This window comes from Paralichthys olivaceus, chromosome 2 (assembly GCF_024713975.1).
Source record: "Paralichthys olivaceus isolate ysfri-2021 chromosome 2, ASM2471397v2, whole genome shotgun sequence".
NCBI classification, from domain to species: domain Eukaryota; kingdom Metazoa; phylum Chordata; class Actinopteri; order Pleuronectiformes; family Paralichthyidae; genus Paralichthys; species Paralichthys olivaceus.
Window position 1 is genome coordinate 13,530,841 of NC_091094.1, and position 26,767 is coordinate 13,557,607.

Consider the following 26,767-nt stretch of genomic DNA (forward strand, 5'->3'; position numbering starts at 1 on the left):
CTTGCTCATTGTGGGAATTGTCCATTGTCCTTCAAACTTTGTCCCCTGTCCTGTAAGTTCCTTTGGATGATGTTTGTTGCGATTAGGAAATAATCGCAACAAAATGTTATTAAATTGAATTAAAGTGATTAACCAGACTTCAGCCAATCACTGACAGAGGAAACAAAATGTATCCACTCTCACTTTACTATTTGGTGTATTAATTATCTGAGCTCTTAATTTCCATGATTTTTTTGTTTTCATTGTGCTGCTGGAGGCTGAAACCTTCGTCCAACATCTGCAGTCTCACTATCGCCATCTTATGTGGGAGTTCTCTCTTTAAACACCAGGCTACACTCTGCACAACATTCCTGCACGACATCATCACACTTCAGTGATTGTTAACGAAACGCACGCGTGCAGATCTACGTGCATGTAGATCTACGTGCGTGCAGCGTGGGGACTGGAGACAGTGCGCGACACAAAGCGTGCACGGTGCGATGCAGCGTCTGCGTTCATTCCAGTTTGATGCTCCTTTTTACGCACACACGAGATGTGCGCTGCAGAGGAGAACAAAAGTTGAGTGTTTTACAGATACAGGGTAACAGGATTTTCTTTTCCTCTGCAGCTCGAGACCGACAGTCCGTGTCTCTCTGAGTGAATCCCACTGAATGTCCACTGAATGTCCACTTCACGCCTCGTCCACGCGTTCCATGGAATAAAGACCCGTGCGTCCTGCAGCAGAGAGACGACTCAGGGTTTAATCTCTTTTCGGAGGAAGTGAGGGAGAGCAGAGGATGGAGGGTGGTGCTCTCTCTCTTTCTCTTTCTCTCTCTCTCTCTCTCTCTCTCTCTACCTCTCTCTCTCTCTCAGATACAGTAGAGTACGTGCTGCCGGAGGAGAGAAGGAGCACCGGGGTCCAGCACGGTGCTGGAGCGGGGACTTTATTGTGAATCTACTGTACATAAATATATATATTTTTAATTAAGCGGAGATGAAGATGTTGGGGAACTGGAAGAGCATTTTCTCCCACATGTGCAGCAGCAGCTTCCATCTGCTCTGGATCTTCGTCGGCTTGAATGTGGTGGAGGTGGCGGGGTCCCAGCAAGGAATCCCCCTGTCAGTGTGAGTGTGAGCAGCAGCTCTGCAACTTTATCATCACATGTAAATAACTAACACGTTGGTATCTTACTGGCAGGTAAAATACCAGTCTTACATTTTCATAGACTGTGGAGAAGTTTAAATATGAGAGTTGTGAGATTTGGAATTTGCTCATGGAGAAAATTGAGTTTGTTTCTTGTTTGTTTTCCTGATGATGAAGTTTGTTTTATGGAGTTTAATTTAACCACAGACCACTGAGGTGTTCCCCCACACAGGCCTTATTAATGCCTTTACTAGAGTTGTGGTGGAGGGAAGAAAGAAACAATTACAGGGGGGATTTTAAATAACCAGGAGGATTACAAAAATCCAAGAGGAATTAAAAACAGAGTATGTTGAAAAAACTTCTACAGCAAAACAGTATTTATATTTCAGTCTTATTTTATTGTGGTTTTTGTGGGAGGCTGTTAGTTCTGCCTAAATCAAGGTTTACTTCTTTATATATAACTTAATCTTTTTTCTGACTGTATAATAATTAAAATTGATGAAGAGCCGATTGTTAATCAATTTTACAAACTTTTACAGTAACTATAAATGTTAGTTGAAATCACAGCTCTTAAGCCCTTTACAGTAATCAAATATTGCCAATGTTTTCTAAGGTGAACTGATCATTCATTGTGTGAATGTGTGAATCGTTCAAATAACATGTTTCTTTTTAAATCAGATCGTATCTGCAGCAAACTGCAGGATTTAGTTTCCTACATCTGCCTCCAACAATTATCAATGAAAAATCATTGATCATCAAATTTCAATACTGAATCATGTCCTGTAAAACACTGATGCCATTATTACATCTTTTAAATCTTTTTGTGGGAACTTATTTACTATGTATGGTGTCAAAAAAGCTCTGTTCAAGTACTGCATTTTACTGGAAACTTTTCAAATGGTTCATGTAGTTTAAAACCCACAATGTTACACCAGAAATCCTACAAATTTTGCAAACCAACAGAGAACAGAAAATCAACTAAGATAAATTTATTACAAAACTCAATCGCAAGAAAATTACTAATCCTTAATTTTTCAGAAATTATTAAAATAGTTTTTCAAAGGATTTTTGAATCAATTAATCAGGTCACTCCTAGAAACATTTGTTTCCTGTAGGGTGGTTGTAGTCATCTTCGTTATATATTTTAAGTACACTACTGTACCATTTAGAGTTTAAAAGAAGACGCTCCAATATTTACAGTACGTAGATCATCAAAATAGCAAGCATCATCTGTCTGGACCTACAGGTCGGACTGGGCTAACATTATTTTGATGGATCATGTCAGAAAAAAATAAGAATAAACATAAAATGCTCAATAAGCAGATTTTATTGAGAGTATGGAATATTATATAAATATAATAAATCTGGGCAATAGCTTATATTTTTAAAAATACATCAGTCTGTTACTTTTTCATGTATTTGTTGTCTGTCTATGATTTGTCTATGATATCTGAGTCTGTTGGCTGAAGTGTAATTTCTTTGTCTGTTTTTTGTCTCTTTTTTTAGTGTAAAGCTCTGGGCCTCAGCATTTGGTGGAGAAATTAAATCAATTTCTGCAAAATATTCTGGATCCCAGTTACTGCAGAAGGTACTCTTCTTGTTTTCTTGTGTGAGCACCACTGCTCTTTCTCTTTGTCTGACGGTCATGTAGTTACACACATTGCACGGTGTAAGGCTGTATTCTCTTTCTAATGACTGCAGAGACACTTTGGTGTCGCAGCTGAATGCTGATGCGTTGTTTTAGAGGAGACTGGCTGAGACGGAGACCTGCATCTCAGTGTGTGTGTGTGTGTGTGTGTGTGTGTGTGTGTGAGAGAGAGAGAGGGGGCACATGTGTTTGTACTTGATACGGCCCATTAACCACAGCTCTGTTCCTCATCTCTCATCCCATCTCTCGAGTCAACTCTCTGGAGTGAAGAGTTTCAACCTCTGGATATGAATGCGACCAGGAGACAAATTGAATGTGTGTTGTTGGGTTGGATAGTGGGTAAAGGGGCGGTGATATGATGAACAAGTGAAAACTGAAGAAGGATGAGCGATGATCTGAAGCAGTAGATTTACATGTGTGACCACTTGCTGGCAGAGGTGTGCTCTGTGTTCACGAGGTGGTTGAAGGTGGGAGAGGTGGATAAATGGTGAACTGTTACACGAGGACCAGAGCAGAGAGTGTGAAGTGAACAGCTGGAGGTGAAGCTCCGCTGTGTGAATGCTGCAAACTGCACTGCAGTGATGTGTCCAGGGATACAGTGCATACGGCACACGCTCTGTGTGACGTTCATGTGCCTGGGTACAGTAACAAATATGGAAGATAAACAGCTTCTGTGTGTGATGTGGTTTGAGACATCTCATTCATGCCCTTTGGCATTTTTAAATGGATCAAAGTCTAATGATGTCATTAGGATATATTATGGGAAAAATGTGCTTTACAGGAAGAGAGAAAAGAAGAGAAAATACAGAGACGAGGCACAAAAGCATATTCTCAAACTGCACAAGCAGCAACACTAGATGCTACCATGAAAATGCACCATATTAAAAGAAAGAACTCTGTGGTCGTTTTGTCTTCAACAGATGAGAGCAAGTATCATTCACAGCCATTACACCGTGTTTCAGTGGCTGCATCACATCAAACACAGATGTTCTTGAAATCTTGTGCATTATCATTTCACACAATGTTTCCCCAGAATGCAGTGTGACATATTAAGTGTAATTTTAAAACAACGGGCTCTGCATTAGAATTGGAAAGTAGTTTGGTGTCTGAATGAGTTTTTAAAACAACGGACATGCATCATAAACACAGCAGGGTACCAAACGGCTCCTAAATAAGGTTATCAACCAAAATGTGTTGGATCATTTTTTTGTCAGGCAGGGGAGGAGCGGCTGCAAGGTGGGAGAAGGGAAATAGGCCTGAATTTGGTCTTTAGAGAATGCAGTGAAAAGACCATCACTGCTTTCAAATACACTGAGCGTTCCGAAAACGAAATACTCCAGTAAGATGTCATTGTGGTGTGGTGTCAAACTGCGTTGTGCTAAAGGTGTCCACAGAATTGCGTGGAGACATTGTCAGACATGTATTTACATCTATTGCACCATATGATCTGGACAGTGGTTTCTGTTTTTCTGCTCTGGTCAATGATGTATAGATCATTTTCAGTTGAGACTCTGTTTATATCTGCATTCGTCTCCTCTCTGTTTTAGGAGCTGTGGGCCATCACAGCCCCACGTCCAGGGACCAACTCCAGCTCTGAGGGCATCGCCTCTGGGAAGGGCAGCAGCAGGATTAATGCTAAAAGCTCTGCTGCATGTCTTGGAGGGTGGGAGGAAGGCGGATCACCCCGAGGAAACGCACGCAAACATGGGGAGAGCATTCAAACAGCGTTTAGAAAACGGCTCCAGGGCCCAAACCTGGGACCTCCCTGCTCTGAGGTGACATTTCATTACAGTTAAGATTTGAGTGCAAATGTGTGTTCGATGCTAAAGCACAATGCATCACTTTCTTCTCTTTGTTATCAAATCTGAATTTTAGCATTGTCCAAAATCATTTTTGGTATAATCCCTCCAGATTTCTTCCCTTTTTGTGTGTGTAAGCACTTTTCTCATGCTCCTGTTCATGGATGCATGTCTGCAGAAAGCTGTGCAGAGCCAGTCAGCACAAAGCAGTGAGCTGTGAGGGAAGTGACGGGTCGTTAGGGGCTTCTCATTAAGCCTGATCATTAGATTCTTTTATGATGAATTACTCGCTTCCACTAACACTTTTTGAGAAAAGTGGGGAAACACTGAGGCTCGACAGGCTGCTGCTGGCAGGCAGACCTCACTCCTGCACTGGTCACTACTCTGATCAATAATCATGATCAGTGCTTTTGATGGATGGGGCTTAACCTCCACTTGAAGACTTGAGGAGTGTGAGTCAGGAGGAGGAGGAGGAGGAGGAGGGTGACTGGGGGACTGAGGGTGCCGAGGCGAGGAGGACAGGCGTGAAATGAACTGTTCTGCTCCACTGCGAGCCCACACTCTTCCTTTCAGTAGGTAATTTGTCGCCTCATGTACTGATGTGTGTGTATTTTTTGTGCGTTCTATGCACAAAATGTGTAAAGTGTTTGAGCCCATTGTGAGATATGTTTATTTTTAGATAAGGTTGTGGGACGTGTGTGTGTGATGTGGCTGAATGGACAGGGAGAAAGGGACATGCTTTTGTTTTCATCAGGCGTGTGTGTGTGTGTGTGTGTGTGTGTGTGTGTGTGTGTGTCTGTGTCTGTGTGTGTTTGCAGGGCAGGTGTGGGATTATGTAATGTTATATTCCTCGGAGCTGTTGCAGGCTTTGTTCTGTATCACTGGAGGTCCTGTGCATCCAGCAGAATCAGCATGATGTGAGGTGTACTTCATTACCCAGAATCAGCCGAGCTTGACACATTATTATCTTTCTCCTGTGCTTTGACTCCATTTCAATTACCCTCTTACCATGCATAGCCTCCAGAGCCGGCCCCGCCCCCCCAACGGCCACCCAACAGGGCCCTCTCCAGCCAATCAGGGAGGGAGACGCTGCGTGTGCAGCCAATGACTGAGACCAGATAAAGACGATCAATCATTGTGTGCTGCAGAGGGTCTTATCAGCCGTTCATCTGAGACTGGCTGCATGCAGCTTGTCAGCCAACATGTGAAGGCTTATAAGCCTTGTTTAACAGTTCCCAGTCTCTGTGGAGCAGTGAAGCAGTGCTCCTCTCAAATGTTGCAGAACACACAAATAACAAAGATGTTATCTATATGCTTTCTTCTTTCTTGACTCACTGGAATTTAGTGAAAGTTTTAAGATCCCCTGAAGTGATGAAATGATGTCTTATTTTATGTTTCTTTTTAATTATGTAGTTGAGCTAATTGGGCTTAAACTTCCATAATGTTTTTAGTGTCACAAGATTTTCAGTTTTCCTCTGTGTCAATGCCAACACTGTTGTTTTCTGGTTATTTTCAGAAATATAAAGAATTTGAAAAGTCAGTCAGAGTGGAGGAAATCGATGGAGTGAAACTGGTCAAAAGTCTGGCTGTGAAGATGGAGGAAATGTTCCGGAAAAAAGCAGAGGCCACCAGGGTGAGTGGACATCTGGCTTCTCTCATTTTGTTTTAGAGGTAAGGGACTGTATTCAAATGATCAGAGTGTAGGGGAGAGCGTCAGAGGTAGAGAGGAGTTTTATATAATGTCCTTTTTATATATTTCTTGAGAGAGGGTCTTTAAGTACTGCTCATAACGCTCAGCCTATGTTCTTATTTTGGGGTTCCTGTGGTTAAGGAGGTAGAGTGGGTCATCCACTTACCAGAGAGGTTTGATCCCAGTCTCCTTGGGCAAAATACTGAACCCCCTAATTGCTCTGACAGCAGTGTTTGAGTGAAGTATGACGAAGTGTCATAAGAATGTGTTGGTGAATGTCTGACTGGAAAAACTGTACAGTAAAGCTCTTTGTGTGGTCATCAAGACAAGAAGCTGTTTTATAAAATACAGACTATTTACATGTAATGATGCACTGAAAGAAAAAACACCTTTGAGTCTGTGGTTATTTTAATCAGGGGTAGGATTACAAATCTACACTTGTAAAGGATTTCATTACAGAGGTTGCAGCATCTGTGCCTGTTTCATTCACTTACTGTGCTAATGCCTCTTATAGTACAGTTGTTGTAACATCTAGTGGCTCTCAGTGCAGCGTCATTCTGCATCAGTAATTTTAATCTCATTGTGCAATTTGGCAGCTCTGTGATATTTAGCTTTTGTTAAACTTGATGAATTTAATGATGGATAGTCTTATTATTTTTTAGATATTTTAGAGTGAGGATGTTTATTTAAATGGTCTAATGAATTTATTAGGAATTGAGGCTCTACCTGAATTCCTGAGGTGAGGTAATGACAAGGGTTCGTCTGGGACATGCTCTTATATCTAGTTTATTTCACTCCAGGTCTGAGCTGGAGTCAGAGTCAGAGCCTCAACAGCAGCAGCAGCCTCTGGAGCTTGTAACCATTTTAATGCTGCACCTCGCAGGGACTGCTGGGTAATGATAACGTTTATCTCTCCCTGCCTGATCCCATGTGGGTGACAATTCATACCAATTCCATAAATTACACTGGCAGGAGGGCACTTAATTTAATAAACCTGTTTTCTTTGTATCATGACTTGGCTTACAAATTAAAAATGATAAAAACTCACTCTCATGTCTGGCACATGCGTAATAACCGATGACGTCATCATTGCTCTTGATATAAAAAGCTAAATGAGGCCTTGACCTTAATAAAATGTTGAAGGTGAAAATAACGCACCAGTATGAAGCAAATAGAAAACTTCCCATTTCCTCCATGGCTTTATTTATTTTCTCAGCTGCTGACGACATGAGATCTCTGCACCACAAGGTCAATTGAACTCAGCGTTGTGTTTGTATTGCAGTTATTTTGACACATGATGTGACTGATGTTAATTATATCCGTTCGGCTACGGGAGGCGAGAGTGACCGGAGTGTGTGAGAAACACAGAGTCAAGCACATTTTCCTGAAACGAGTTATTACAGGAGGAACCATAGACCTTTACCGCTGCTGGTGCACTGTGGGAAACCCCCCCACCCCACCCCCATCCTGTCTCCATCAGTCATTTCACACCTGCACCCCTCAGCAGTGGCCCACATTTTCTATACATTTTTCTGTCCTGGAATGACAAGGAGGGGAAAGACTCAATATTTGGGCAACATTTACTTTTGAGAGCAAATGTCGATTTCATCCAGATATTATTGTTCACCCTGGCTGTGGTCCTCCAGTGGGCTGACATTTGTTCAGATGTGGAAATAACAGAGCACCAGAGCAATGTTTGAGAAATACAAAGAGCAGCAGAGAGTAAAAAACTCCTCTGGGTAGCTGCTCTATAGAGGCCTTCTGGAAAGTTTGTGGAAGACTTTGAAACGCTGGTAGTAGGATTTATAAAATTGTTTATATACAGGCCGTTCGGACACGGTGGTTTCTACATTTATATATACAGTTTATATAATTTTTAATCGTGTGCGTAAAAGCAGTGCCCTTATTGACCGATCGTTTCCCTCCTCAGCGGCTGGTGGAGGCGGCAGAGGAAGCGCACCATCAACACGAGGACAATCCCGACCTGCAGGTGAGACGGGAAATAAGAAAAGAAAAGGGGAGACAGAATTATTAAAAAATGTGTCATTGCGTCAGAGGTTGGATCATTTTTTTTGTCGGGCAGGGGAGGAGCGGCTGCAAGGTGAGAGAAGGGTAATAGGCCTTAAAGTCTTTAATTGCGTCCTTCACACTGATGTCCTGTCAGCGCTGTGATTCATAATGTTCCTTTGATAAGCTGAGCCTCACACACTGAAGGCTGCGGCGCCATGCTGTCATAACTCACCGGGAAAACTCAAAAGCAAATCTCAGAGTTTCACGTACAGTAACGGAACAACTGTAAAGAACGGTACAGGCCTGTTGGACAAAAGAGGCGTCGCAAAACCAGAGGCTGAGCTGCAGGAGGATCTGTTTTAAATGTCTATGCAGATATATAAACCTTCATCGGCTCAAGTCTTTGCAGTAACATGGGCTACAGCTCAGAGAATCATGGGAAACAGAGGTCGGCCTGCATTTCTTCTTATTTTGATTACACCTCACAGGATCTGCTCATGTCCTCAGAATCTGCTCAGGACATAATTTAGCGACTCTCATTGCGCACAGAGCTGCTGCTTCAGTCTCTGCAGAGGTAATGCAGCATTCCTGTCTTCTGTTACTGCCCCCCCCCCCCCCCCCCCCCCTCTCTCTCTCTCTCTCTCTCTCTCTCTCTCTCTCTCGCTCTCTTTCTCTGTGTGTGTGTGTGTGTGTGTGTGTCTGTGTGGACTAAGATGAATGGAACACTTTTACGCGGCGCATTGTTTCACTCTCATGGCTCCAGATTGGAAACGCACTGGAGCAACAAAACACCACTGAAACAACGGCAGCACTTACAGTTAATAGAAGCATTTACATCATCCCAACACATTTCAGTCACCTTGTTCTCCGCCCGCTCACACGTCTGTAACAACACAGGTTAAAGAAAATGAGAGTTTCAAAGGAAATGCTTTTCTTCTTTGTCCTTCTGAAACAGAAATGACCAAAATTACAGTTCAATATAAAGGTTTATTTTATTTATTCTCTAGGCATCATATTGATAAATCATATTCAATGTGCTATTAATAAAACAAGGTTTCCATCTTAATTTAAAGTCACCTTATTGACAACTTGCAGATCAAATAACGTTATTGTGGACTTGCTTGACAAAAGTAAAATACACCGGCATTAATTAGATGCTTAATATATTTTAAAGACATTGTTTTCTAAAAAAATTACTTTAAAACCTTTCTATAAAATTAACACAGCTAAGTTATATAAATTTTTTGCTTTAGAGAAATAATGTTCCAACTATAAAAAATTAATACAATTCTAAGAGTAAAATCGTTATGCACAGCCTATAGATGAAAGCTGTTTTGACTTTCTAGTCAGTTATTGGTAGCACAGGCCTATCACTGAAATTTCATTTTCAAGGGTATAAAAAATAATAAGAAAAAATTCAATATCCACCTGCTGTAATGATGTGATGCTATAATATTACTCCTTGTGGCATCATTTAGCCAAGCTCGCCTCCTCTGACACCGCACATTCTTCATGCACCATTTCACTGACCACGAGGAGATAAGCCCGCCGCCCTTATCTCGGCTGCTTCGTGTCAGCTCAGTCGGGTGTTTTGCATTGACCTGGGTGTCTGTGGTTCAAGGGTGTGCAGATCAGGTCTGATGGAGCAGCAGAAACTTGGCTTTTCAGAAATGTATCTGTTGTAATATTTATTTATTAAAAATAGAGATTTTTTGGTATTAATGTTGGCCTAGAAAATGCCTCTATTATATTTTCAAAGTAAGGAAGATATGCAGTGGTTCATGAGGTTATTGTTTTAGCATTTCAAATAAGCAAGAGGTACAGACGTGTGAATTTAATCATTTTTGAGGAGTCAGATTCTGTCGTTTTTAATGTTAAATGAAAAGATTACATTTATGCATTTTGTTGTGTAATTTAGGAAGAATTATTTACTAGAGAATCTATTTTGTATATTAGGATTTAAAATGAATATAGAACAGAAAGTGTATAAACTGTTTTAGAAATATGTGCTTTTTGAATGCCCCACTGCTACCATGGAAGTTTCCTAACATAATAAAATGTTGCACCCCTGATATTCTTACAGTTATGCTACTGATTAAACGTGTTTAAAACAATAATTCCCATGTTAAACATTTATTAAATCAAACAACATCTTAAAAAAATCTCCCTCTTGAAGAATGTGATCCATAACATGAGGACAGGATGCCGCAGATCATATTAGTTGTAATATAAGTACAGGGCTTGTTAATCGAAAGGGTTCAGAGTAGCACTGGTTGAGACCCACCACCTCCATACACCTCCATTCACTGGAGCCTGGTTCTACAGTAAAGGCCCAGCTGTCTGCAGTGAAGGGCTGGTCTCTGCAGTAGGGCCTCCAGATAACTGCAGTGGTGTAAGAGTCAGTGGGGCGTCTCGGAGAGCTGCAGTGTCCCATGGCCTGCTCCACAGTAATAACCCTGGTGGTTAACGTGCCTCTCCACAGCACTATCACTTCTGCTGAGGGTGCACGTTTCTCTCCCGCCCTCTGCGGCTCTCTCCTCCCCTTCGCCCCACCGCAGCTCGTCAGAGAGCTGCTCAGGCGTGGTATGAGCTGTCAGGGGCTGCTTGATGGTGATGCCTGTGCGGCCTCCCCCGAGTGTGATGCAGCAGAGTCCATCACCAATCTCTCTCCTCTCTCCCTCCGTAGCTCCCCTCTCGTTCTCTCTCTCAGCGCAGACAATGAGGACCAGAGGCCACAGAGAGGCTGCTCAGACGGGATGAAGTATTTCTCGTGCAGCAGTATAGGGAGTGAAGGACAGGACAGACACACTGTTGGGTTTCACTTAAGAGAGGCCAGACTTTTCTCTGGCACCCGTGAAGCTTTCTGTGCACATCCGGGGGGGCTTCTTAGACACCAGAGACAACTGCAATACTTCATGTACGTTCTCACAAATGGAGGCATTCAGAAAAAATGGTGCTGACTAAACTTTCACATAAAATTTCCACACTGTCATGTACTTAATGGTTGTTCATTAAGAGTTGGTGTAACTCAGGTTGTAGAGCGAGTCAGCCATTAATTCATCATCTACCGCTCATGCTCACATGTTGAAAAGTCCCTGAGCAAGATGCTGAAACTCAAATGCTTCTAACCTGCTTTGGACTAAGCTTGTGGAATGTAAAAACAATATTAGGGTATATTACTTTTTAAAGGTATATTATTGTTATTATACATTATTTAAAAAAACTATTTGTAGATGATAGGAAATGTATATAAATGTTCTGATTTTATTATGCCATTTGCTTTATTTTCTTCTGCTCCTTTAAAAGTCAGCTGTCCTATTTTATTATTTCTTATTTCATGGCTTGTAGTTGTGATGGCATATGTAGACTGCACGTATTATTGTGCATATGATAAACAATCATTGTTTTGGTTGAGGTGTGGTAACAGATATAACCTGACCTGAAAATTAACTTAAAACAATAGTCACATGCGTACGTCCATTAAAACAGGCGTTGGTTGCTGTAATTGTTCCACATAAATATTTTGGAGAAAATTCGAAAAAAAAAAATTCAAGTAAGGTAGTGGCGAATCCAGGGGTGGGGCTTGGAGGACACCGGCCCAAGCTGAAATCTCATTGGACTCTGAAGTGTCCCTGTCCTGCTATAGTTGTCTTTTTTAAATAAACTAATCACTTACTAACAATAAGTATGACAATTTGTTAAGAATTTTCGAAGTACATAATATGCTTGATCAAGTAACAATTTTCTAAATATATTCAATGATGCTCAGAGTTACAGAGCCAACAGTAAACAAGCAATGACAACATGTGAACGTTACTGAAACAGGAATTGAACATAGATGTTGGACATATAATTGGTCCACAGCATATTGTGGCCCCTTTATGGCCCCTGATTTCAGAAAAATGCGCCACTGGACAGTGGATTTTGTCTTCCGTCACTTACTGTGCAATAAAATCATATAAGCAAGGAATCCGATAATGAACAGTAATTACAGGAGGAATCAATAAAGCAACAAAAACACCCAGTGTACATGGACATGTTTGTAAGGCAGATTTATAAAGACAAGTAAGATACGAATCTGTTCTTGTAATTACTTGTTTTGAGTTTCACGTCTCTCACGTATTCCACATTCGCTCCTCTCCTCAGTATGAATACTTCAACGCCGTGCTGATCAATGAGGTGGACGAGGAAGGTAACAACGTGGAGCTGGGCGGAGAGTTTCTCCTGGAGCCCAACGACCATTTCAATAACCTGTCGGTCAACCTGAGCCTCAGTGTGGTGCAGGTGCCCACCAACATGTACAACAAAGGTGAGGGGCCATGCAGCCAGAGGACAGGATTAGTGTGGGGTTATTTACCCACAGAGGGCTGATGAACAGGGGGGAGGAAAGTGAGTGGTGGAAGGGAGAGGGATGGAAGCTGAGCTGTATCAGTGTTACCGGCTGGGAGAAGTGAGTTCGGGGTGGATCGATAGCTGTCCGGGCTGGAGGAGAAAGCACACAATTCAACGACTTCAGACAGAGAGCTGAGGGAGGCGGGGCTGGGAAAGATGTTGCTCGTTCGGAAGCTGCCGGCTCTTTTCTTGTTGTATAACAGAGTGTGTCACCTCTCCCTGTGAGTCGCCCGGGCTGCTTTTGTTTGGCTGTAATGGACTCTCCATAAGTCCGTGTTCACGGCACAAAGGGAGGCTCATCCAGCAGCAGGAGGGGAGGGGATGAGGGAGTCAGGCACTAAATCTCCTTTTTCTTTGTGGATGGGGGGGTCAATAAGGTACAAAGGTCAACTGTGCCCACGGTAATGGTGACCAGGATGGTCCAGGATGAACACCATTATCATCATTATCACCATTTCATTGGCTTGTCTCTTTAAAATCCTCCTCCTCCTCAGATCCTGACATAGTGAACGGAGTGTACTGGTCTGAGGCCTTGAATAAAGTGTTTGTGGATAATTTTGAGAGAGACCCCACACTCATCTGGCAGTACTTTGGGAGCGCCAAGGGTTTCTTCAGACAGTACCCTGGTGAGTGCTACCATTTCATATTTCTGTGTGTGTGTGTGTGTGTGAAAAGAAAGGGCTGTCCCATGGGAGCCATCAGCTGTCAGCGCAGGAGAGAAAAAGATCTGAACAAATGATTCAGGAGAAGTAAAAGGGTGATTTGGCTAATGTTGTAATTTTACAGACCATCAGAGAGGATGCATATATACAGACTGTAATTAATCAGCATTTGCCGGCGTGGACCTTCAGCCACATTGAGGAGCAGTGTGTGGCTGCTGCAGCTGCTGGATCCTTCCAGAGATATCAGACCATCACAGTGAAGTGAAACCCGGCTCTCTGGAGTGAAGCCTCCGAGATAAAATGACACTAATGATATATATTGCGTATATATGTTTAATGTATAAGAAGAAAAATATAATGGAGAGATGAGAGAGAGAGAGAGAGACTCTCTTACTAATGTATTTATTATTGAAACGCTAAAATCACACCAACGTCTTCTGTGCTCTTCGATAGAAGATAATAGATATGTTTTCAGTTTTAATTTTACCGGCAATTAACACTAAAACGTAAAATGTTATTTTATATTTTTCTTTCATGTCAACGAATTAGATGAAAGACCAAAAATAACTTCAACATGGAACATTTCCTTCTGCTTATAGATTCTTTCTGGAGATATTTGTCTTTATAAATGTGCCATGAATGATAAAAAATGTCCCCACAAAGAAAATAATATATAGGCTACTTTCACTTTTTAAAAAAGGATGAAAATAATCCCTCGTAACAACTGTGCACAGTAGATTTCAGCAACCTTCACTATAACAGGAACAGAGTAGTATTCTTTGTCAGAATGTGCATTTACTGCTGCTGGATGGTGGATGTGTGGTTTTACTCAAGATAAACTACAGTGTGTGTGTTCATCACAATGAGGGAACACGTTGTTCCTGCAGCTCACTGATGTCTTTTTAATGGTCTCTGGACAACAGAGGAGGTCAATGACTCAGAGGGATAAACTTCACCAGGCTTTGGATGCACAGACAATTTATGTTCCTGGAGAAATGTTGGCAATTATGAGTATATACAGTAGAATCTCAACAAACTCACCTGTACACATGTACAATTTGTGTTGTACAATTTGTGTACAATACATAGTTTATATTTTTATGTTCATAGTTTATTCTACAAGATCCAAAATGTAATGTTCTTGTTATGTTTGCCTCTGGTTTCTCAATATTACTTTAAAACTTAAAATACATTGATCATGATAAGAAAAAAAGAAAGAAAAAGAAAATACACAATGATTTGCTGTATTCTTGATCAAATATCCTGTGTGTCTGAGTTTATACTGCGAAACTCTTTTATTCTGCCTCCGTCTCTGTTTCCTGAATTTACTCTGCAGGAGTGAAGTGGCATCCAGATGAACATGGCGTCATCGGCTTTGACTGCAGAAATCGAAAGTGGTGAGCCTCCACACAACAGAGACAATATTGTTGCACAAATTATAATTATTATCAATATTGTAACAGTTGGGGTTTGGTAGTGTATCATTTATTCTTATATATCGCAGGTATATCCAGGCAGCAACGTCTCCAAAGGATGTAGTTATCTTAGTGGATGTAAGTGGAAGTATGAAAGGACTGAGGCTGACCATTGCCAGACAGACCGTCTCCTCCATATTAGACACTCTGGGAGATGACGACTTCTTCAACATAATTGCAGTAAGTTTTACTAAAGACTCTTTTATTTGGATATTTGGAGACACTCGTGCTGAGGCTTATCTAATTCTCTCTCATCTAAATACTGTTTATATGTCCTCAGTATAATCAGGAGATTCACTATGTGGAGCCTTGTTTGAATGGCACACTGGTGCGGGCCGACAGAACCAATAAAGACGTGAGTCTCTATTCAAACTGACTTGTGATTAATGCATGTGGATTTGTTTTTATCAGGCTGAGTTTGTGTGATTAATGTTTTAACCCTTTTTTTTTTTTTTTTTTGTCTCCTTCTTTCATTGTTATCTGTCAGCATTTCCGTGAACATCTGGACAAGCTGTTTGCCAAAGGGATTGGGCTGCTGGGCGAAGCTCTGACCGAAGCGTTCACAATCCTGAGTGATGTAAGTTCCACTACAGTAAACTGTGACTGTCAGTTTAATGAGGATGCTGCTCAAACAGAAATCTGCCCAGTCTATTCTCCATTGAAATTATTTATCATGAAGCAGATCATCTAAATTCTTGTTTTCTGTTTACTGATTATGTGACAATGTGTCTAGTATTCATGAGTATTCATGAGCTTTCACAAAATCGTTTTTTTATTGATTACTTTGGAAAAAAGTAATGTATGTGTGCGTGTGCTCAGATATCACAAATAAACTTTATTCTCATTTATTTCTAAGGCTTCACTTTTCCAGAACATTAGCAAAACATTCATTTTACCAGCCACATTTGTTTCCAGTGACAGTGTTGAAGCATGTTCTGCCTGTTCCCAACTAATCATAGGAAGAAGCACCACTCCAGTCAAATATATCTGAGCGTCTGGGAGGTGTAGCCTGTTGAAACGCTCCAGTGCTATCCCCATCCCGCCCTCCAAACACAGACACATCTATTCTGAAGCGTGATTAATGGCTCTAATTAATGTCAATGATTAATAACGTGGCTGATTGGAACACAAAGCAGATAAGGCCAGGAGCCACGCCGCACTCTTTTTATCTCCCTGCTTTCAGGCGAGCTTTGGCTGCGCCGCTGCAGCTGAGGGAGTGCAGCTTTTACCTCTGCATTTGTCAGATTAATTAAAGCCCTGCAATGAATATGGTAATCAGGTATCCAGCAGCACGCTTCCGAAATTCACTGTTGTGCCGCTGCCCAGTGAGTGAAGTCAAAATGCAGCCTTATATCGTGGAGCAGATCAACAACAACAAAAATGCTCTTGCAGAGCACTGCAGCATTTTTTACATTGAGTCAACTGAATGAGAGCAGAGCTGAGATACAACATGTTTTCACTGGGGGGGGGGGGGGGTGATATGAAAGAATCCGAAAACAGCAAGACTAAATTTCACCACATTTGATCACATAGTATGTAATACAGCTTCTTAAATGAGTTCAGAGCAAGAACATCGGCTCCAAAACAAAAAGAGCTGAGGATTGTTCCGATTTTATCAACATCAAGTCCTGAAATGTCCCTGTTGCTCATTGTAAGTCTTTTATCTGGGACATTTATATTTCCACACTCTGGACGATACTGAAACAAACGGTATAATACACACTTAAACAAAGACTGAAGACTCCTGCAGTAATTGCTTCAGACTCTGCCCACTTCTCTTTCTCTGTGGGGAAACGTAATAGGTCCATGCAAGAAATAATTTGAAACAGCATCATTTGTTAAACTAAAAGTGGCTAAAACAAACAACACGATTAAAGCGATTCAGATTCTGTAGGGTACGAGCTAGGGAAGTGTTGAATGGTGCAAGCCTTGGCACCTCTTGAAATACATGAACCTCTACCGTCAGTGAACTGTCTCCTGAGCTTGATGATAAAAACCCACAGACGGCCGCTTTGACCTTTTCTGTCTGAATCACATTTAGCTGCTTCACTTTAGTTTTCCTGGGTTTGCTGGAGCTGGTTCACTGTCATGATTCACTGGGTCACCTGTATAGAACACATCAATGCTTTTAGTTCTACCTGTAAAGATGATCTTATAATCAAAGCAATTCATATTATATTACATTCAGATTTTATAAATGACCATGTTACTTCACAGTTCATATCTAATTGTGCAGCACAATATTGTGTCTCTAATAATCTGGATTAAGTGTTTCAGCCTTAATAACAATAGAAACTATAAAGGAAAATATATTTGATTACGTCTGGTACAACAAAAACATTTTAAAGTTACGTCGCCACTGTTGTTGATCTCAAACCTGTCACTTCACATTTAAGACCCCAGAGCATTTTCTCCTGGCTGTCCAGAACGTAATCAAAGCCTAAATCAAGAATTTAATTTTGAACAAATGCGCCTGGAATTGTCTGTTACAGAATCGTTGTGAGTTCACATTAAATCGTAAATGATCTGTATATTTATTTAGCACTTTACATTACAGTTTTGCCATCCACCACAGTGCATCTATGTGCAGCACCCCTCTGGCATACATCACTCATTCACACAGCCGTCAGGGGAAATTTGGGGTTCTTGCCCAAGGCATGTGGAGTGGGGGGGGGGGGGGGGGGGGGGGATTGTTTCTTGGCCTGTACGCAGCAGCACTCAGCAGGTTTCAGTCTGTGAGTGTGTCTCAACAAACTCCTCTCTCTCTCACCACATTCCCTGTTACAGGTCAATAAACCACTTAATTACCACCATGCATCTTCTTCTCTCACAATAAAGTGCAGCACACCCCTCAAGTTTATTTACAGAGACATTATCGGTATTTTATTAACTGAAGGCCTCACAGCCGCCATATCAGATGTCATCAGACATTGTTGGCTGTTTGTTAAAAGTTTAAACACACGTATGATTTTTTTGAATGTTGATCGACACTGTGTTCCTCTCTGCAGTTCAATCAGACTGGTCGTGGCAGCTTGTGCAGCCAGGCCATAATGCTTGTGACCGACGGGGCGACTCAGATGTACGACGACGTTTTTGAGAGGCACAACTGGCCAGAAAGAAAGGTGAGTTTCTCTCTCTCTCTCTCTCTCTCTCTCTCTCTTTCTGTGCCACAGGGTACCTAATGTTCAACGTTACTCGTGTCCTTCTCTGAATTTTCCGCTTGCGCTGCACTTTTCTTGCTTCAGCGATAGATGTACATTTTAATACTCTATATGCCGGCCAGAGCTCTGCCTTTGACGTTTGGAGGAATTGGTTTCGTCCTTCATTACTAACTCTGTAATGTAAAACCCCATGTCGGTTTGATGTTTTTCTCGGTGTTGACACATTACAGAGCAATATTTGCCCCATGAGGAATAAAACATGGGAAATTAAGTGCTTTCAAGGGCAGAGCATGAACGAGCAGCTCAGTCTCAGAGACTCCCGTCCTCGTGCCCCCCCCCAGCACTCGCTCCACACTTCTTCCTGGTCTCAACATCTAAAATCTTTTGTTAGGCTTCCTTTGTCAGACCTAAAAGCAATTGAAATCAAATGGACTGCTGTGCTATTCACACAGCAATAAAAACAACAGCTCAGGGGCTTTTATTCAGCCCTACCGAGCATATGTGTGTTGGCAGTGTTTGGCAGCGTACGGGGCAGTATTTGGCAGGGTGTCCCACCCCCCCCATACACCCTCAGGGCCGCTATATGGCAGCCATTCAGTGTTTTCTATATGCATTATGCTTAGCAAAGCATCTGGAGCCAATGAGCCGTACTGGTTTGGCCAAGTGTCACACAGCGTTCTCTAAAAGGACAGTGGAACGTGCCCTCGTGCCCAACCCCCAACAGAAAAAAATTAATTGAATTTATCTGCATAAACTGAAAACTGGGGGGAAAAAATATCACAAGTCACTGTAAATGAAACAGAGGAGGTGGAAAAGCAGCTGAACTCTGTCCCCTCATGAGGATGTAAAAACATGCAGCCACTCTTTGCTCCTCATGCAGATAGAGTCAGGACGGGAGGATAAGGTGGGAGACTGGGGAGACACATCGCTTTGCATGTTTTGTTTATCCTTCCATCTTTGAATCTGTCGACATCTGCGTGTCCCCTGCACAGGTGCGGATCTTCCCTTACCTGATCGGACGAGAGTCTGCGTTCGCTGATAACCTGAAATGGATGGCTTGTGCCAACAAAGGTTTGAGGCTTTCAGATAAGCTCATTTCTGAGACAGTCCAGCATCAGAAAGTGGAATGAGGCCTGATGTGGTGTTTCTGTGCACTAATGTGACGGGTTAGGGATGTGTTGGGATCCATGTGGTTTGGTTGTGTAGTGTGTTGAGTGTGTGTGTGTGTGTGTGTGTGTGTGTGTGCGTGTGTGTGTGTGTGTGTGTGTGTGTGTGTGTGTGTGTGTGTGTGTGCGTGTGTGCGTGTGTGCCTGTGCGTGTGTGTGTGTGTGTGTGGTGGCTCAGGCTCTTTCTGCCAAGATGCAATGAAGTGGCACTTGGGGGGGTCAGGGGTCAATCTGCTCTAATCCCTCTTCCTGTCAGATTGTCTCCCCCTCGGCTGCTCGCTGCTGATGGCTCCGACATGTCAGCGCTCTGGATGAGTGCCCTCTGGAAAGGAAAGTCACAGCCAGGAAAACAGATCACATGGGGGATCGTGGGGAGACAAGCCCCAAACCTCCCTCCCCACTCAGACCCCTACTGCGACACAACCTTACATGTCCAATATGAAGCATTGTCAGCAACAGCAGGAGCTGACACCGAGTCAAATGACTCTTGTGTCGCTCTGAGCTCCACCATTGGAGACCAGCTCCGCAGTGGTTCCCACAAATTATCCGCAGTGCTTCTCCTGCTCTCCAAAACAAACAGACTCATTGATTGAATCTGGTGAAAACACAGTTTAGCTGAGTAAAAAAGGCTAAAATTCAGTTTTACTCTGTCACAGTGACTTCACAGAATTTTTCTTTTGGAAAGAAGTTGGAAAAGTAAATAATTTTCCCCCCCATCAGGTTACTCTTTTTGTATTAATGCCTCTCACACATTTTGAAGACACAGTGACTGATGGGCGGTTGTTGACAACATTGGACGAGACAGAAAGACAAATAGACAGTCAGAAAATAAGACAGAAAGACGAACAGTCAGACAAACAGACAGAAAGGCAGAAAGACAAACAGGCAGAAAGACAAACAGGCAGAAAGACAAACAGACAGAAAGACAAACAGACAGACTTGTGTATTTATCAGCAGCATGTGTATGTGTGTTTTATTGCAGGATATTTCAGTCAGATCTCCACCTTAGCAGACGTTCAGGAGAACGTGATGAGGTACCTTCACGTCATGAGTCGACCAAAGGTTATCGATCACGAGCACGACACAGTGTGGACTGAAGCTTATGTGGACAGTGCTGTAAGTTTGTCATATTACCAGTGTCATGACTTTTTGTGCAAGTGTCTAAGATATAAAATGAGTGAACAGTGCATAAGCATGCTCTCTGAAACAACAGGGACCTCAGTGTTATGTCATCCATTACATTAACAAACGCAGTGACACTGTAGCCTAGAGGTTCCACGATCAGGTCATTTCCCAGGCTGTATTTTTTTGGGTTTTGATATTCTGCATTATAGTAAATTGTAAGGTGTTCCTGTTATTTAGTCCACCCCTGCACTGCACAGTGAGATTGCACGTGTGCGTCTGCTCTCTCATCATTACTCTTTGTGCTGCTGCAATGATTCCTCATCACGAGCTCCGTTAATCTGCATGGATCTTCCCCCTGCTGTACATCTGTGTCCACAAAGTCAATGCAGAATGTGCTGACTTTAATTCAAACGACGATTCAATATTTGATGTGTCTTTTCTTTCATTTCAGCTCTCACAGGCTCATAAAGTAAGTATCTGCATGTGATCAGATCTCTGTGTGCTCCCAGGTGGAGTCGGAGTTATAGACATTAGAGCACATACCTCTGCCACGGCCCAGCAGTCCCTTCAAATTCAATCAAGTTGCAACAGATTTTCACAAATATCAGGATTTTTTTCATCAAGATCCATGAATTATTCTCTGACTCTTACTGATAAAAAGTTCCTGGATCAGCCCACTGATGATCCATGCAGGCTGAGTGTGTGACTGAAAGCGGCTTTGTTATTATTGCAATAAAGTATAATCTATTGTAAAAGCACTGGTTGGATGTTTTAGAAAGTATAGTTTTAAAATTAGAAAGTCAGACAACAACACTGGGACCACAGTTTGGTGTGAATGAGAAGTGACGTGAGGATAACCAGCTGCTTATTGTCCCTGCATTTCAACATTAGGCTTTAAACATTCCTTAAGATGAGACTCTTCCCTCTGAGGAACAGAAGCAGTGGAGAGGCATTTATTTCACTACTTTCCTGTATGGAGACGATGAGCATACACACACACACACACACACACACACACACACACAGAAGGGTTGGGAGATTGTCCTCTGGAGTGTGTGCTGTTGTATCTCAGCCTCAGACACACCATTCATCATTCTGTGGATCATTGCATTTTATCTCCTAAAGCCTATAATAAAACTGACATTGGAGGAGAGACCAAGAAAGAGAGAGAGAGAGAGAGAGAGAGAGAGGTGGAGGTGGTTGGGCATTTGTGGATTTCCTGTGTGTGTGTGTGTGTGTGTGTGTGTGTGTGTGTGTGTGTGTGTGTGTGGACTTAAACACTCCAGTTTTCTCTTCCATTGTGTGTTGTGATGAATTTAAGGAGCCACCATTCTTCATTTTGTCAAGTTAAGTAGTACACACCACAGTTCACAGCTTGTTTGTTTCATATGCATGGACATACACAAATGAACGACAGCGCACACACACACACACACACACACACACACACACACACACACACACAGTAGCATGGATACAGGCACGCTCAGCTGTGCCAACTCAAGAGGTGAGGGAATAGCAGACCTACTTTAACAGCGCTCATGTGCTTCATTATGTCAGCCCTCGTCCTCCTCAGCTGACCCTGTCCTGAGCCCCACACGAGCCCCACATGGTGCAGGTTTGACAACAGGGAGGTTGTGAGGAGGAACATGTAGACGTATTATTCTAAAGGACTGCATTTAGATTTTAGCCACATTTATTTTTATTAAATTCTGTTGTTTTAAAGCTCAAATCAATCTGACATTTCTAGATTCAGTGATACTTTTTTATTTTGTTGCTGCTGTTAGGTCATGAAGCTGCTGCTTTTTTTACAAGGGAGGTTTTGTTTTAACTTTCTTCGTCATGGCGAGATAGAGCGCTAACCCTGGTGGAGGTATACGCTCTCCGAGTGTCTACGGGTCTAGTTTACTTTGTGGACATTTTAATTTAATGTTTTTGTGAAACCTGATTAATTCTTTGTTGTTCAGGTTGCTGCATTTCTGAACATGCCCAAGGCTTGTTGGGTTTGGGATTTGTTGTTATTAGCTCCACCAGGGAGGTTATGTTTTCATTCAGTATTTGTTTGTTACCAGCATTACACAAAAACCACTGAACGGATTCATGTGAAACTTGGTGGAAGGGTTTGTTACGGGTCAGGAAAGAACACATTAAATGTTGGTGTGGATCCTAATTAGGGGGCGGGACTGGATTTTTTAGTTTTATGTTTTCACCAGTTTCACAGAGAATCATTTCTGGATCGTGATGAAAAAAATCTGACTTTTTCAGGGAACTGATATTTATGACAATGAGGTGCAGCTTGATTGAATCTAAGGGGACTGTTGGGCCTTGGCGGAGAGAAACGTTCCAGGCCCTTCTCATTTCATTTTTGTCGCTAATTCTGCTGAATCATCAGTATCAGGAAAGTGATTTTAGTTTTGTGTTACTTGTGCTTTACTTGAGTGATAATGTTCAGTTTTACTTTTCAGATTCTGCTACTTATATGCTTCTGTATACTGATACTGTTACTGCTCCTCAGAAGATTGACATTTTCTATCAAACCATATGTTCAATCTATAAAATATGTTGCATCATTATACATTAAACTACAGGTGGTTCAGGTAGGCTTCTCCTCATCTGGATCAGCACCGTCTATATGTTAATGCTTTAGTTAATATAATCCAGTGATCCAGTAATATTATACAGTGCAAACAAAAATACACTTTGTTCATACAATTTTTGTTCTTTTATTTAGGTAAAACCTTTAATACAGGAATTGTACTTGTAACAAAGTACTTTTGCAGAGCTGTATTACTAATTTAAATAAAAAACACAAGTACTTCTTCCCTCCTTCTTGTAATAGTTGTAGTGATTTATATATCTCTCTCTCTGGTCTCACTCCGCTCTATATTTATTACTCATTATGTTGTAACTCTGTTTTTCAGTTGAAAGACAAAGCAGGTCCAAGTCTAATGACCACAGTAGCCATGCCAGTCTTCAGCACAAAGAACGAAACGGTGAGTGGATGAGTGAGTTAGAAACTAAGAGAGGATTGTAGAGTTTTCACCTAAAGTCGTGTATCTGTGTGTGTGTTGAATCCTCTCATGCAGAAGAACCAGGGTATTCTGTTGGGGGTCGTAGGAACAGACATCCCTCTGCAGGAGCTGATGAAGCTCATCCCCAAACATATGGTACCATCAGCTGCTCGTGTACTTTTACTTTAAATAAATGAATGTATTAATATGCATTTTGCAAAAGAAATGAATATCTTCCACGTTCTGTCTCTCACTTTGTGTCTCCAGTTAGGGATCCATGGGTACGCATTTGCCATCACAAACAATGGCTACATCCTGACACATCCGGACCTCAGGCCTTTGGTAACTCACTTGTTTTACAGTCTTCTATAGCGTTCCCTGACTTTACCCTGTTTTTCTTTTTTGTTTTTGTCCATGCAAAATTGTATGCATAACCAAAATGATGACGTGAACCCCCCTTGACGAGGGCACGCAGAGACTAATGTGTTTTGTGGTTGGGAGGCGACATGGGCTCGTATAGTCTGTAATCCCCACCTTTTCCTTTGGTGTATGCATGCAGGGATAAAGGCCACTCATAGGGCTGGCTGGCCTGAAATTTCCCAGAGGTAACTTAACACTCGCTGGCAGAGACCACAGCCGCTCACGCTGGGACCGCTGGTTCCTCAGGAGCTATGGCTGTGCTATAGTGGATCTGTGTGTGCCAGTGTTAGTGCTATTCCTCTCTGTGCAACTCTGTGTGCGTGTCTGTGGTGTTTTATTTTTGTGAGTGTCTCTTTGTGGCTAATACTTGTGCTGTGGTTGTAGTCATTGACTTGTGGTTTTCTTGTGGTCCCGACTACGTACAGTAGCAGCATCTGACATATACATTGTAATGCATTGACGTACAGTTGTTTGAGCGTGGCTTTTACTATCAATCAAATTAATTCATTTTTAATTTACCTGACAGTGTTAATTTCACACATGATTTGCTAAATAATTACTCTGCAAAATCGCCACAACAGAACTTTTATAAATGAGAGTCTTTGTTTTAACAAGGAAACACAGAAAAGACTAATGATGGCAACAAATTTAGAGATTTATTTATTTAACTCATAATTTGTAAAATCTTGTGTCACGTGCAGGTTTTACATTGGTTTGTCATTTGACATGTCGGAGCAATAGTTGAACCTTTAGTCAAATAAAACCCTGTTGCACACAGGGATCATTAAATTGTGTATATTGTGTTATTTTGTGTAGTATCAGGAGGGTCAGAAGAGGAGGAAGCCAAACTACAGCAGCGTGGATCTCTCTGAGGTGGAGTGGGAGGACAAAGACGACATTGTACGTGTGTCAAAAACAGTAATACAGAAAAAAATGTTTCAAATATACAAAAGTTATTTTGTTGTGTACAATGGGGAATACTGAATGTACTTGAATCAAAATATAACATTCTCACTGTAACTGTGCAATTTCTATATTCTTGACTTTGTCCTATGAAAACGACAGTTTCTATTAGAACAACTATCACAGTATTAACACTCAGGTTTCAGAATCACAGTCAGGTTGCAGTTAATGACAATCTGCTGGATCAATGACCCCGCCTCCACTTCTCTGCTCCGTGTGCTTTATGTTTCAGCTACGTAACGCTATGGTGAACAGGAGGACGGGGACGTTCTCTATGGAGGTGAAGAAGACAGTGGACAAAGGGGTGAGGCTGCTGATAAAGACGTTCTCTCTCTCTCTCTCTCTCTCTCTCTCTGTTGTCTCTGGATTAAAGGAGTAAATCTCATCGGAGCTGTTCTTCTGTTGTTTTAGAGGCGCGTCCTGAAAATGCACAATGACTATTACTACACTGACATTAAAGGAACTCCATTCAGGTGGAAGAGAAGTTTTATTACGTTCCTATATGATCTTCTGTCAGTTTATGTCTCTACTCCAGTCAAACACTGACTGACTCCTCTCTTGGTGTTTCCAGTGTCGGAGTGGCTCTGTCCAGAGGCCATGGCAAGTTCTTCTTCAGAGGAAATGTGTCAGTCGAAGCAGGTACGTCACTTCAACTTCAAGTAAAACAAGTACGTAATAGTTAAGTAGTAAAGTTCAAGTTCAAACCCCCACCATCATCCCAAGAGCATCAGAAGCTGTTTTCAGACATGAACCCCCGTAAAATGCCTGGACCCAATTTTCCAGAGTTTGCCTTTCACATATAAAGAACCCAGCATTCAGACGAGGGATGGCACCTGAATAGAGCATTCAGGAATTCGCTGGAATTCACCGCTGTACTCTTACAACGGTGCAATGGGACATTTTACTTTTGTCCTAATCAACTAACTCAGACATTTGCGTTCTCACTCTGCAAAATATCGGGAAAACTTCAGACTTCAGTGCATGTTTGAGAATGGCTATTTAGGGCAGAGGCACCACGGTGCAATGTAAGAGTGGCAACCCGTTCAGTTTCAATCTGTGCCAGCGAGGGGGCGAATTAAACATTTGCATCCTGTGGAAAAGTGGAGATAAACTTTGATGAACTTTTACCTGCAATATTCTCCCATATTCATGTATTTGTAACTATAACACATTCTAGTCTTTAACTAAACCTCTAAATTTATGAGAGCTTTTGCAGGAAGCTAGTATGGGGTCTTGTTGTTCCAATCTTGGTGTTGTACCAGTCCCCTGTTCATAGCCAATTATAGAATTTAAGGGGTCCGATAGCAAAATGATGTGAACCAACTTAATCAGCCATTTTCGGGGCCCCCCTCTCACCCCTGCTGTTAACAAAAGCCTGAGTACAGTTGAGATGCATGTGACCTGCTTGTTGTTTCAGTCCTCCCATGCTGGCATTGCTGAAGCGTTACTGACTTGTGTTTTTCAGGGCTCCGTGATCTGGAACAGCCAGATGTCGCCCTGGCAGATGAATGGTAACACTGGGATTATATGGAAGAGGGCATTCATGCGTTATGTAGGTTATGCCTCAGCATTCATCGGGGAAGTTGAGGCACCCATGACGTAACACTGTGGTTCTGTTTGGACCGCAGGACCTACTGCAACACAGAGGAGCAGCATGAGCATCGTCACCTCACCCAGATTCAAGCCATCAAGCTCTTCATGACGGGGCGCAGACCACACCTCAAATGTAAGAGACATCTGAGGCGGATACATCAACAGGACTGAATGGAGTCTGTATCGTGAATATTATCAAAATAAAGTCTGTATTTGTTGACGGGGTCACGGTGTCACATTCGGCAGGTGACAGAGAGCTGATCCAGGAGGTTTTATTCGACGCGGTGGTGACTGCTCCACTGGAGGCCTACTGGACCGGACTGGCCCTCAACAAGTCAGAGTAAGAACCATGGGGCACCACTATACTTTCAAATCTGAGATCATAGATGTTTGAAAGCTTTTAGCAAAGGCTCATGAGTTTTGCCTGTGAGTGATCTGCAATTACAAATGTTAATGATCATCAACAAACAGCACTAATGATGATTTAACAAGTCTGTAGTTACCTCTGCTGCATTTGGTGTTTGTTTGT

General features: G+C 42.1%; 1 protein-coding gene across 2 annotated transcripts in view; it reads left to right on the top strand.

The window, feature by feature from the left end:
• The first annotated feature begins 314 nt into the window (after positions 1–314).
• Positions 315–26,767, top strand: part of LOC109638461 (calcium channel, voltage dependent, alpha2/delta subunit 3) — a 33,092-nt gene continuing 6,639 nt past the window's right edge. For both annotated transcript variants that reach the window (XR_011245852.1, XM_020101453.2), the window contains exons 1-25: positions 315–1,104; positions 2,630–2,711; positions 4,319–4,546; positions 6,087–6,203; positions 8,191–8,250; positions 12,417–12,579; positions 13,157–13,288; positions 14,661–14,721; positions 14,829–14,979; positions 15,080–15,154; positions 15,287–15,376; positions 17,808–17,921; positions 18,953–19,031; positions 20,109–20,242; positions 20,703–20,720; positions 23,173–23,244; positions 23,338–23,418; positions 23,530–23,604; positions 24,499–24,582; positions 24,878–24,949; positions 25,057–25,118; positions 25,217–25,284; positions 26,111–26,156; positions 26,274–26,371; positions 26,485–26,578. Coding sequence is in view for 1 of the 2 variants with exons in the window: in XM_020101453.2 (XP_019957012.1) it covers positions 974–1,104; positions 2,630–2,711; positions 4,319–4,546; positions 6,087–6,203; positions 8,191–8,250; positions 12,417–12,579; positions 13,157–13,288; positions 14,661–14,721; positions 14,829–14,979; positions 15,080–15,154; positions 15,287–15,376; positions 17,808–17,921; positions 18,953–19,031; positions 20,109–20,242; positions 20,703–20,720; positions 23,173–23,244; positions 23,338–23,418; positions 23,530–23,604; positions 24,499–24,582; positions 24,878–24,949; positions 25,057–25,118; positions 25,217–25,284; positions 26,111–26,156; positions 26,274–26,371; positions 26,485–26,578 (2,387 nt within the window). In the remaining variant the exon portion in view is untranslated. The remainder of the gene's footprint in view (positions 1,105–2,629; positions 2,712–4,318; positions 4,547–6,086; positions 6,204–8,190; positions 8,251–12,416; positions 12,580–13,156; positions 13,289–14,660; positions 14,722–14,828; positions 14,980–15,079; positions 15,155–15,286; positions 15,377–17,807; positions 17,922–18,952; positions 19,032–20,108; positions 20,243–20,702; positions 20,721–23,172; positions 23,245–23,337; positions 23,419–23,529; positions 23,605–24,498; positions 24,583–24,877; positions 24,950–25,056; positions 25,119–25,216; positions 25,285–26,110; positions 26,157–26,273; positions 26,372–26,484; positions 26,579–26,767) is intronic.